This window comes from Vipera berus (assembly GCF_964194415.1).
Source record: "Vipera berus genome assembly, chromosome: 1".
NCBI lineage: Eukaryota > Metazoa > Chordata > Lepidosauria > Squamata > Viperidae > Vipera > Vipera berus.
Genome location: NC_138202.1, coordinates 7,650,071 through 7,663,177, shown reverse-complemented (window position 1 = coordinate 7,663,177; position 13,107 = coordinate 7,650,071). Strand labels below are relative to the sequence as shown.

The window sequence follows — 13,107 nt, the reverse complement described above, 5'->3', positions numbered from 1 at the left end:
CCACCACTCCTTCTCCTTCCTTCCATCCTTCTTTCCACCACCACTCCTCCTTCCCCTTTCATCCTTCTCCACCACTCCTTCTCCTTCCTTCCATCCTTCTTTCCACCACCACTCCTCCTTCCCCTTCTCCTTCCCCTGTCATCCTTCTCCATCACTCCTTCTCCTTCCTTCCATCCTTCTTTCCACCACCACTCCTTCCCCTTCTCCTTCCCCTTTCATCCTTCTCCACCACTCCTTCTCCTTCCTTCCATCCTTCTTTCCACCACTTCTCCTCCTTCCCCTTTCATCCTTCTCCACCACTCCTTCTCCTTCCTTCCATCCTTCTTTCCACCACTTCTCCTTCTGCACCTTCTCCTTCCCCTTTCATCCTCCTGCCTTCCATCCTTCTCCTTCTCCTTCCCGCTTTCGATTGGGCGGACGATTTTACGCAACCGCATCCGGAAAGTTTTGCAATTTGCCTTTCCTGTAATTGACAGCCTTGTCAGCGTTAGGATCTGGACTGCTGAGCCTCCACAATTTTGGGATTCCCACCCGGCAGCGGCGTTCAAAGGCCACCCCGCAAGGTAGTTCCCCCCCCGGGGGAGGGGGCGCAGACCGGGAAGGGCCCCCACGCAGGCGGGGACAAGGCAGGAGAAGCGGGCGGACGGCGGGGGGGGGGGAAATGCGCGACTCTGCGCTGGAGGGGTCCTCAAAAGTGAAAGGAGGAAACGGCTTCAAACTTCGGTTCTAAGTGGCGTTTGGTGTGAACTTCTCCTTGCTTCGTAAGCTGGTGGGGGGAGAAAGCGAGGGGGTGGGGGGCTGGTTGTAAATCTCCGGTTGGATGATCAAGCAGGATGGGGCCCGGGGAGCAGACAGCCCCCCCCCCCGAAGGCGGTGTCGTCCTCCTCTTCCTCCTCCCCCTCCTCCCTTTCCCTTCCTTCTCCTTGAATCATAATCGGAATCACAATAGTAAAGTTGGAAGGGACCTTGGAGGTCATCTAGTCCAACCCCCTGCTCAGGCAGGAAACCCTATACCATTTCAGACTCTTCTTAAAAACTTCCAGTGTTGGAGCATTCAGAGTTTCTGGAGGCAGGTTGTTCCGCTGGTTAATTGTTCCAACTGTCAGGAAGTTTCTCCTTGGTTCTAGGTTGCTTCTCTCCTTGACTAGTTTCCATCCGTTGCTTCTTGTCCTGCCTTCAGGTGCTTTGGAGAACAGCTTGACTCCCTCTTCTTTGGGGCAGCCCCTGAGATACTGGAAGACTGCTATCATGTCCCCACTCGTCCTTCTCTTCGTTAAACTACACATACCCAATTCCAGCAACCGTTCCCTATATGTTTTAGCCTCCAGTCCCCTGATCATCTTTGTTGCTCTTCTCTGTACACTTTCTGGAGTCTCAACATCTTTTTTACATCGTGGTAATCATCATCATCTTCTTCTTCTTCTTCTTCTTCTTCTTCTTCTTCTTCTTCTTCTTCTTCTTCTTCTTCTTCTTCTTCTTCTTCTTCTTCTTCTTCTTCCTCCTCCTCCTCCTCCTCCTCCTCCTCCTCTTTCCCTTCCTTCTCCTTTAACCTTGGGGGAAAGTGACCATGCAATATTGGAATTCAACATTATGGAAGCACAAGCCATAGAACACAGGCAAACTAGAGTCTTGGACTTTAAGAGAGCTAATTTCAATAAACTTAGAGAGACCTTGGGAAGAATTCCATGGATGAGAATCCTAAAGGGGAAAACAACTCAAGAAGCTTGGGAAATTTTGAAAAGTGAGATAATAAAAGCCCAGTCTAGCACAATACCAACAAAGAAGAAAAACAACAGCTCTCAAAAGAAACCAGCATGGCTGCATAAAGAACTTTCTGATAAATTGAAAGATTAAAAAGGAGAAGTATAAAAAGTGGAAAGAGGGGCACATAACTAAGTCAGAATATCAGCAAATAGCCCGAGCCTGCAAAGATGAAGTGAGGAAAGCTAAGGCTCAAAATGAACTAAGGCTTGCAACCAATGTCAAAAATAACAAACAAAGAGCTTCTTTCAACATGTAAAAAACAAGAAAAAAGTGAAGGAAATGATTGGTCCATTAATGGGGGAAAGTGGCAAGAAGGTGACAAGCAACAGGGAGAAAGCAGAACTATTTAACTCGTTTTTTGCATCTGTCTTTACACAAAGGGGAAAAAACAGTCCAACCTATCAAAAACAGTGCCATAAAAACCAGAAACACGTTAAGATAGGCAAGAAAATGGTAAGTGAGCACCTGTCCACCCTAAACGAGTTCAAATCACCAGGACCAGATGGATTACACCCCAATGTTCTCAAGGAACTGGCAGAGGTGATCTCAGAACCACTGAGCTATATTTTTCAAAGATCCCAGAGCACTAGGGAACTACCGGAGGACTGGAAAAGAGTTGATATAGTTGCCATCTTCAAAAAAGGGGAAAAAAATGGATCCAGGAAATTACAGACCTATCAGCCTCAACACCTGGGAAGATTCTGGAAAAGATAATCAAACAAGGAATCAGCGAACACCTTGATGCAAACAAAGTCATCACTAAAAGTCAACATGGGTTTATCAAAAACAGATCATGCCAGACAAATCTTATTACATTCTTTGACCAAGTGACAAAATTAGTGGACCAGAGGAATGCTGTAGATATAATTTACTTGGACTTCAGTAAGGCATTTGATAAAGTAGATCACAACCTACTACTTGATAAGATAGAAAAATGTGGGTTAGATAGCATCACTACCAGATGGATTCGTAGCTGGCTGACAGGCCGTACTCAGCGTGTGGTCCTCAATGGAACTGCATCTACATGGAAGGAAGTGTGTAGTGGGGTGCCCCAGGGCTCTGTTCTGGGCCCAGTGCTCTTCAATATCTTCATCAACGATTTAGATGAGGGGATAGATGGGGAACTCATCAAATTTGCAGATGACACCAAGCTGGCAGGAATAGCCAATACTCCAGAAGACAGGCTTAAGATACAGAAGGATCTGGACAGACTTGAACACTCAGCGCTATCTAACAAAATGAAATTCAGTGATGAAAAAAGTAAGATTCTACACTTAGTCAAGAAAAACCAAATGCACAGGTATAGTATAGGTGGTACCTTGCTCAATAGTAGTAACTGTGAGAGGGATCTCGGAGTCCTAGTAGACAATCACTTCACTACGAGCCAGCAGTGTGCTGCAGCTGCCAAAAAAGCCAACACAGTGCTAAGCTGCATTAACAGAGGGATAGAATCAAGATCAAGTGAAGTACTAATACCACTTTACAATGCTTTGGTAAGGCCACACTTGGAATGCTGCATCCAGTTTTGGTCACCACGATGTAAAAAAGATGTTGAGACTCTGGAAAGAGTGCAGAGAAGAGCAACAAAGATGATTAGGGGACTGGAGGATAAAACATACAAGGAACGGTTGCTGGAATTGGGTATGTCTTAGTTTAATGAAGAGAAGGACGAGGGGGGACAGGATAGAAGTCTTCCAATATCTCAGGGGCTGCCCCAAAGAAGAGGGAGTCAAGCTATTCTCCAAAGTGCCCAAAGGCAGGACAAGAAGCAACGGATGGAAACTAATCAAGGAGAGAAGCAACCTGGAACTAAGGAGAAACTTCCTGACTGTTAGAACAACTAACCAGTGGAACAACCTGCCTCCAGAAGCGGTGACTGCTCCAACACTGGAAGTTTTTAAGAAGAGACTGGGCAGCCATTTGTCTGAAATGATAGGGTTTCCTGCCTGAGCACAGGGTTGGACTAGATGACCTCCAAGGTCCCTTCCAACATTATTATTATTATTATTATTATTATTATTATTATTATTATTATTATTATTATTATTATTATTATTATTATTATTATTATTATTATTATTATTATTATTATTATTATTCCTCCTCCTCCTCCTCCTCCTCCTCCTCCTCCTCCTCCTTATATCCTTCTGTCCTCCTCTCTTTCCCTTCCTTCTCCTTTAATCTTCATCCTCCTCCTCCTTCCCTTTCTTTTCCTTTAAAATGTTCCTCCTCCTCCTCTCCTCCTGCAATGCACCTCTTCCCCTGAGATCCAGCCTGGTGCGCACACGGTGACATGTCTTGGACGAGATGGCGACAACCTCCTGCTGGAGCAGCGGGTTGGACTAGAAGACCTTCAAGGTCCCTTCCAACTTCTTTATTCTGTAATTGGGTAGTCCATCGTCCTGGGGGCCTGGAGGGCAAATGCGTGCAAATTTAACTGGCAGGTTTTCAAGGGGGCGGGGGGGGGCGGTGAAGGATTTTGTCTCTGCTTGGTGGTAGCTTTAGGGGGATGGTGTGCTTGTGGGTCCATGTGCATGTATGTTGTGTGTTTGCATGTGTATGTTGGGGTGCCCAACCTTGGCAACTTTAAGATTTGTGGACTTCAGCTCCCAGAATTCCCCAGCCAGCTATGACCTAGAACAGGGGTCTTCAAACTTGGCCCTTTTATAACTTGTGGACTTCAACTCCCAGCATGCCTGGCTGAGGAATTCTGGGAGTTGAAGTTCACAAGTCATAAAAGGGCCAAATTTGAAGACCCCTGACCTAGAATCGTAGTTGAAAGGATCCTCAAGGATTGTCTAGCCCAACCCGCTGCAATGTGCTGATTTTTTTCTGGGCTCAGAAATTAAGTGAGATAAACCTAGTTAATCCTGGGATGGGGGACCATCAGGAAATCCCAGAAGCACTGATTAAACTGGGAAACAGAAAAAAAACAACAACACATCATAAAAACAACCACAAACCACTTCAATGTTGCTGCATGGACTGTCCACTTACCCCACTGAGCCGAACCTTAAAAGAAGATTTTGCTTTGATGTGGAACGTAAACAGGGGACACCAGTTTTCAGGGAGGGCATCTAGACCTACCTACGGAGGCAACTTCAGGAAGAGACCATAAATGAGATCAGCGTTCATGCCCCAAATTCTTCTGAGATAGATAGTTTATTTTGGAGTTCCTGGTGGAGATGACTTTTGTTCCAAGGCAGTCCCCGGTTAACTGGATGGAAAATTTGAAATTTATTTTAGCAACGTCAGAAGAAGGCTTGTTGCACAAAACAGGGCAAGCTTTTCAAAGAAACCACTCGCCTCGGCAACGGTTCTTCCTCCCTTGTCTAAAATCAAAGTGTCAGGACTGCGTCTTGATGCGCCATGCTTTGCTTGCCGCCAGTCTGCCATACTCAAAGGAGAGAGGGACTGTGGGGTGGAATAAGTGTGTGTGTGTGTGTGTGTGTATGTGTGTGTGTGTCTTAGCCTGAGAGGAATTGAAAGTACCTATCGTGCCATCCAGTGAGAGCCGCTGGCTGTCCCAAGGTGACACTATGGAATGCAGAAAGAGTTTGTTAGAATTTAATTGGATACTGGAAGAAATGGAGGTAGTGACAGATTTTATTTTCCTGGGCTCCAAGATCACCGCAGACGGGGACTGCAGCCAAGAAATTAAAAGACGCTTGCTCCTGGGGAGGAAAGCCATGGCAAATCTAGACAGCACACTAAAAAGCAGAGAGATCACCCTGTCAACAAAAGTGCGTATAGTCAAGGCCATGGTCTTCCCAGTTGCAATGTATGGCAGTGAAAGTTGGACCATAAGAAAGGCCGAGCGCCAAAGAATGGAGGCCTTTGAACTATGGTGCTGGAGAAGACTCCTGCGAGTCCCTTGGACTGCAAGGCGATCAAACTGGTCACTCCTAGAGGATATCAACCCTGACTGCTCTTTAGAAGGCCAGATCCTGAAGTGGAAACTCAAATCCTTTGGCCACCTAATGAGAAGGAAGGACTCACTGGAGAAGAGCCTAATGCTGGGAAAGGTTGAGGGCAAGAGAAGAAGGGGACGACAGAGAATGAGGTGGCTGGATGGAGTCACTGAAGCAGGAGGCGTGAGCTTAAAGGGACTCCAGAAGATGGTAGAGGACAGGAAGGCCCGGAGGAACGTGGTCCATGGGGTTGCGATGGGTCGGACACGACTTCGCAACTAACAACAACAACAACAACAATTGGATACTCAAAGATAACCAGTGGGGAAGATGGGAACAAGAGAAATAATTAACCATATGCTTTGGGCGCAAAAATCACAGATCCGGCTTTACTCCTTCTGTAACCACTTGGCTTTAGTAAAGTGTGCTTTCATCAACAATGGATTTGAGAGTCTTTCTTTTCTAACTAACCAAGTTGGGATGGTTGACACAAAGCAAAACAGCTTTATCCACTCCAACCCCCCCCCCACGCTTCCTAGAATTGTGCGTGGTCCATCACTGGAGGCTTTTTAAAAAATAGACCGGACAACAATTTTTGACCAGGATGATGTAAAGGTTTCCTGTTTTGAGCAGCGGGTTGGTTTAGAGGACCTCTGAGGTTCCCTCCCAGCCGTGTGACTTGATGTTTTGAATTGTTCGCTTGGCTGATGACCTTATTTGCTCTCCTGGTCCCAGACTTTAGAAAGCTTTAACACAGAATAAGGAAATGAAACTTGGGAGGGTGCAGTGAATTGCCAGTTTTCATTCTGATTGTGTCACTTCTCTCTTTCAGCTGATAAACAGAAGAGAGAGAGAGAGAGAGAAAGAGCTAAATGTCTGATTATGGGAAGGAAAGGAAATAAAAATCCGTGGGTTATCACGGTGAGCCTTGCTGGATCCCAAACGCAGACGGGAAGGGACTGCGATGCCCAGCCGTCAATGACCAAGTCAGGAGCTTTGCGGAGGAGCTTCCCGTGAACTCTGGGAGCGAAAACAGCCCCACCCACATTGTTGGCATCCGTGGGGTCTCTGCCAAATTTTTGTCTCATGCTGAAATTTGATCTCCGGACAGTTTCTGCTGGACGCCACTCTCCAGAGACCGATGCTCCTCCGCTCACGCTGCGCCCTGGTGGAAGGACTCAGCCGGCGTTCCTGTTTGGAATCCTGATTTCGGGCTTTTCCCTCTGATTTTTTTTGGGAAAATCTGGAGCGGTTTGACGAGCACCATGGTCTGGTGCCTGTGCTTTATGTCCGAGGATGAGAAAAACGCCATGGTGATTGATAAAGAAATCAGCCGCCTGCTTCAAGAACAGAAGAAACGGGATCGATGGGAATTAAAATTACTCCTCTTGGGTGAGTACATAACTATCCAGGCAGTCCTCGACTTACAGCAGTTCATTTAGCGACCGTTTGAAATTACAGCGGCGCTGAAAGAAGGGACCGTGACTGTTTTTCACACTTACGACTGTGGCAACATTCCCTGTGCTCACGTGATCCAAATTCGGACGCTTGGCAACTGACTCGTATTTATGACGGTTGCAGTGTCCTGGGGTCAGTGATCCCTTTTGTGACCTTCTGACGAGCAAAGTCATTGGGGAAGCTGGATTTACTTAACAACCAGGTTACTAACTTAACAGCTGCGGTGATTCACTTAACAAGTGGGGTTGTTAAATGGGGAAAAAATTCACTTAACAACTCTCTCGCCTAGCAACGGATAATTTGGGTTCAATTGTGGTCATAGGTTGAGGGCTACCTGTATGTGGTATTATGGGCTAGATAGTCATAGGTATGAGTGGCTTTCCTTAGTGCTCAGGCAGAATAATTTTACCTCCTTTTCCGTCTTCCCCAGTGTTATCTGGGGAATGCCTTGGGAAGGCCACACTTTGGAATACGGCATCCAGTTTTGGTCACCTCGATGTAAAAAAGATGTTAGGACTCTAGAAAGAGTACAGAGAAGAGCAACAAAGATGATCCGGGGACTGGAATTATAATTACGAAATTATACCCATAACCCAGATAGATAAATAGAGCTAGAGAATTGAAAAGTAATCTCTTTGAGGACAAACTACATCCCGACTGCCCGTTTTCATGTTGACACGGTTGCTGGAATTGAGTATGTCTCTAGTCTAATGAAGAGGAGGACTAGGGGGGGAACATGGTAGCAGTCTTCCAGTATTTGAGGGGCTGCCCCAAAGAAGAGGGAGTCAAGCTATTCTCCAATGCGCCCGAAGGCAGAACAAGAAGCAACGGATGGAAACTAGTCAAGGAGAGAAGCAACCTAGAACTAAGGAAAAACTTCCTGACAGTGAGAACAATTAACCAGTGGAACAACCTGCCTCCAGAAGCTGTGAATGCTCCAACACTGGAAGTTTTTAAGAAGAGACTGGGCAGCCATTTGTCTGAAATGGTATAGGGTTTCCTGCCTGAGCAGGGGGTTGGACTAGATGACCTCCAAGGTCCCTTCCATCATCATCATCATCATCATCACATATCAGACTCTGTGGATAATGATTTTCTGTGTCATTCATAAATTCTTTACAGCTAGTTCTTGACTTATGACCCTAATTGAGCTTGGCAATTATAGTTGGAAATAGTACCAGTTGTAAAGTGTGTCATCTTTACAATATTTGTTAAGCGAATCCATTCTTAACTATGGAACCGGGTTGTAAGTAGCATTTGGGGGCGGCTCTGTCGTAACTTTGAATGATTGTAAATTGAGGACTACCTATAGAATAGAAGGATGCTTTGAAGGCCTCTAATAAATTCTTCCAGATCCCCTTTTGGGGGCAATTCTCCTCCAACTATCCAAAATGTAAAACTTGAAGCAAAATACTAACTTTGGGCAAAGAAATGTTAGCATTAATTTTAGCAATCAAGCAAATAGACTTCCTTGCAACCACATGCTGGCCAAAAAGTCAAGATGGCGGCTGCAACACCATGAGTGAAGGTTCCATTTATTTTTAATGCCGAACATTAAAGCCAACAAACTATTGTTTTCCCTCCCAAAAGCACCAGTAAAAAAGCTCCAATTTCCTCTGTCCCATTCTGGCGAAGCACCTATTTGTTGCTTTAAGTTTAAAAGCCAACACACACGCCTGTAAATCTGGGTGTTTACACCATTTGTCTGAGGCCTTTTTCAGGATTAATGCTTGTTATGAGTAATGTGCCGAAGTCCAACAAACTTTACTGCCGCAGTTGCAAATATTATTGTTAACCCCACGTCCATTTTTATGGATTCATGAAGATTAAAGCAGCTGAACAAAAGGTTTAGGAACCCTTGGCTTGGTATCAGTTGCAACGAGGATGCTTTTGGAAAGGAGACTAGGAACAAGCCAGCTTCCGATAGCTGAACTGAGATGTTAGTTAGAGAATGGCACAGATTTCCACTTTTGGCTTGGAAGTGACCCCGATTAAAACAATTAACCAGTGGAACAATTTGCCTCCAGAATTTGTGAATGCTCCAACACTGGACATTTTAAAGAAAAGATTAGACAGCCATTTATCTGAAATGGCATTGGGTTTCCTGCCTAAGCAGGGGGTTGGACTAGAAGACCTCCAAGGTCCCTTCCAACTGTTCTATTCTATTCTATTCTATTCTATTCTATTCTATTCTATTCTATTCTATTCTATTCTATTCTATTCTATTCTATTCTATTCTATTCTATTCTATTCTATTCTACTCTACTCTACTCTACTCTACTCTACTCTACTCTACTCTACTCTACTCTATTCTTGGGGTTCAATTGAATGTTCATGATGCCGGGACATAAAGCCATCAGCCATAGAATGTGGACTTCTAAGCTGGATATCTACTGATCATGGAGAAGATGTGGTCTAGACCAGTGTTTCTCAACTTTAGCAACGTGTGGACTTCAACACCCAGAATTCCCCAGCCCACATGGAAGGAACCTCATGGAACATCTAGCCCAACCCTCTGCAATGTGCAGGAAAAGAGTTAGAATTAAAACAGTGTGGAGTTGTAAAGGATGCCAAGGATTATTTAGCCCAGAGTTTCTTGACGGTGGCAACCAGATTGTTGGGGGCAATAAGCTGACTTTGTAATAATGCCGCTTGTGGGGGGCCGAAAGCCGCTGGCTTTCGGAATTCTGGGAGTTGAAGTCCACAAGTCTTAAAGTTGCTAAGTTTGAAGTCCTCTTGTCTAGAGGCTGGCTCAAGAATTCTGGGAGTTGGAATCCAGACACTTTGACGTTGCTAAAGTTGAAAAGCACTGGTTTAAATGCTGGGTGAAGAATTCTGGGAGCTGAAGTCCACAAATCTGGCTGAGCAATTCTTGGAGCTGAGGTCTACCCACTTTAAAGTTGATAACGCTGAGTAATACTGTTCTAGAGAAATATTTTCCTCTTCTTTTATTCTCTCCTTTTAAACTGAAGCGACCAGCTTCCAAATCAGCAAATTTCTCCCTGTAAACCAGGAACTTTGCCACTGAACCACTAATTCCTTCCTTCCCCAAAAGACTGAATTTGGTCTCTGGTGTGGATCTGTGCTTTCCTAAATTCTTTCCTGTCACCTCCAGCCTCATGGCTGTAAGAAGGTTGGTTGTAAGACAGGCAGCTGTCTAAATGTTTTTAAATAAATCAAATCGGTCAAATCATTGGCGATTAAGTGCCTTTGAGCATCTGGTACCATGAAAGGAAACCCTTGCAAAATTGCTGGACTTCATAACAGAATAATATTGGAAGACTGCTATCATGTCACCCCTCGTCCTTCTCTTCATTGGACGAGACATACCCAATTCCAGCCACCGTTCTTCAGATGTTTCAGCCTCCAGTCCCCTAATCATCTTTGTTGCTCTGAATAGCAAAATAACAGAGTTGGGAGGGATCTTGGGGGGGTCTTCCAGTCCAGCCCCCTCCTTAGGCAGGAAACCCTACACCAGGGGTCTTCAAACTTGGCCCTTTTATGACTTGTGGACTTCAACTCCTAGAATTCCTCAGCCAGGCATTCCTGGCTGAGGAATTCTGGGAGTTGAAGTCCACAAGTCAAAAGGGCCAAGTTTGAAGCCTGGCTGAGGAATTCTGGGAGTTGAAGTCCACAAGTCATAAAAGGGCCAAGTTTGAGACCCCTGCCCTACACCATTTCTGACAAATGGTTGTCCAGTCTCTTCTTAAAAATCTCCAGTGTTGGACCATCCACAATGTCTAGAGCAAGTTGTTCTCCTGTTTAATTGTTCTCACTGTTAGGAAGTTTCTCCTTAGTTCTAGGTTGCTTCTCTCCTTAGTTTCCATCTGTCTTGCAAGATTCGGATAACAACAACAACAACAACAACAACAATAAGAACAACAACAACAACAACGTTGGAAGGTACCTTGGAGGTCATCTAGTCCAACCCTCTGCTCAGGCAGGAAACCCTATACCATTTCAGACAAATGGCTGTCCAGTCTCTTCCTAAAATTTTCCAGTGTTGGAGCATTCACCCCCTCTGGAGGCAGGTAGTTCCACTGGTTAATTGTCCTCACTGTCAGGAAGTTTCTCCTTAGTCCTAGGTTGCTTCTCTCCTTGACTAGTTTCCATCCGTTGCTTCTTGTCCTGCTTTCAGGTGCTTTGGAGAATAGCTTGACTCCGTCTTCTTTGGGCCAGCCCCTGAGATACTGGAACACTGCTATCCTGTCACCCCTCACCCTTCTCTTCGTTAAACTAGACCTACCCAATTCCAGCAGCCGTTCCTTATCTGTTTTAGCCTCCAGTCCCCTGATCATCTTTGTTGCCCTTCTCTGCACTCTTTCTAGACTCTCAGCATCTTTTTTGCATTGTGGTGACCCAAACTGGATGCTGTATTCCAAGTGTGGCCTTACCAAGGCCTTGTAAGGCAGTATTAACACTTCACGTGATCTTGATTCTATGAGACTGCGGTTCATTTTAGTGGCGGATGATGATGATGATGGTCAGGACGATGCTGCAGCATTTGGGCTTCCGTACAAAGGGGGTTGGACTAGAAGACCTCCAAAGTCCCTCCCAGCACTGTCATTCTGTTAAGTTGAACTAGACCTGGAGGCTACTGGGAAATCGAGCCCTTGCGTTGTTGATTTTGTGTTTTTTGTGCATTACCCATCAGGCACCGGGGAAGGTGGAAAAAGTACCTTTATCAAGCAGATGAGGATTATCCATGGAGTGGGATTCACGGAAGATGAACGGAAGGAGTTTGCCAAAGTGGTCTATCAAAACATCTTCACCTCTATCCAGGCCATCATCAAAGCTATGGAGAGCCTTCAGATTCCTTATGCCCAGGAGGAGAATGCAGTGAGTATCCAAATACAGGGAGTCCTCGACGTACAACCATTACAATCCGGGGCAGTTTGATGTTACAATGATACTGAAAAAAGTGACTTAAGACTGTTTTTCGCACAACCATTACAGCATTCCCCAGGGCAGGGGTAGGCAACCTTGGCCCTTTTATGACTCGTGGACTTCAACTCCCAGAATTCCTGAGCCAGCCATGCTGAGGGGAAAGGGAGAGATTTCCAAGCTGAACCATGCTGGCTCAGGAATTCTGGGAGTTGAAGTACACGAGTCATAAAATAGCCAATGTTGCCTAACCCTGCCTCAGGGTCACCTGATCAGTATTTAGACCCTCGGCAACTAGTATGTTTTTATGTATTAAAAATGAAGGGATGGAGGTGGGGTTTTTTTTGAGGTTCCATTTTTCCTTACATCCTTGAAATATTTTTAGTTTTATACTAATAGATTATTCTCTAATGGCTGAAAGTGAAGAGGAACTAAAGAGCCTCTTGTTGCGAGTGAAGAAGGAGAGTGCAAAACTTGGGTTGAAACTAAACATTAAGAAAACCAAGATCATGGCATCCGGCCCTCTCAATTCCTGGCAAATAGATGGGGAAGAAATGGAGGTAGTGACAGATTTTATTTTCCTGGGCTCCAAGATCACTGCAGATGGGGACTGTAGCCAAGAAATTAAAAGACGCTTGCTCCTGGGGAGGAAAGCCATGGCAAATCTAGACAGCACACTAAAAAGCAGAGACGTCACCCTGCCAACAAAAGTGCGTATAGTCAAGGCTGTGGTCTTCCCAGTTGCAATGTATGGCAGTGAGAGTTGGACCATAAGAAAGGCTGAGCACCAAAGAATGGAGGCCTTTGAACTCTGGTGCTGGAGAAGACTCCTGCGAGTCCCTTGGACTGCAAGGCCATCAAACTGGTCAGTCCTAGAGGAGATCAACCCTGACTGCTCTTTAGAAGGCCAGATCCTGAAGCTAAAACTCAAATATTTTGGCCACCTAATGAGAAGGAAGGACTCACTGGAGAAGAGCCTAATGCTGGGAAAGATTGAGGGCAATAGAAGAAGGGGACGACAGAGAATGAGGAGGCTGGATGGAGTCACTGAAGCAGTACGCGTGAGCTTAAATGGACTCCAGAAGATGGT

The 13,107-nt window shown here is 45.4% G+C and overlaps 1 protein-coding gene across 3 annotated transcripts in view; it reads left to right on the top strand.

Moving 5' to 3' along the window:
* The first annotated feature begins 491 nt into the window (after nucleotides 1-491).
* The window catches only part of LOC308664267 (guanine nucleotide-binding protein subunit alpha-15-like), a 43,152-nt gene continuing 30,536 nt past the window's right edge, over nucleotides 492-13,107 (top strand). For all 3 annotated transcript variants that reach the window (XR_014025636.1, XM_081321333.1, XM_081321334.1), the window contains exons 1-3: nucleotides 492-563; nucleotides 6,508-7,067; nucleotides 11,788-11,972. Coding sequence is in view for 2 of the 3 variants with exons in the window: in XM_081321333.1 (XP_081177459.1) it covers nucleotides 6,941-7,067; nucleotides 11,788-11,972 (312 nt within the window). In the remaining variant the exon portion in view is untranslated. The remainder of the gene's footprint in view (nucleotides 564-6,507; nucleotides 7,068-11,787; nucleotides 11,973-13,107) is intronic.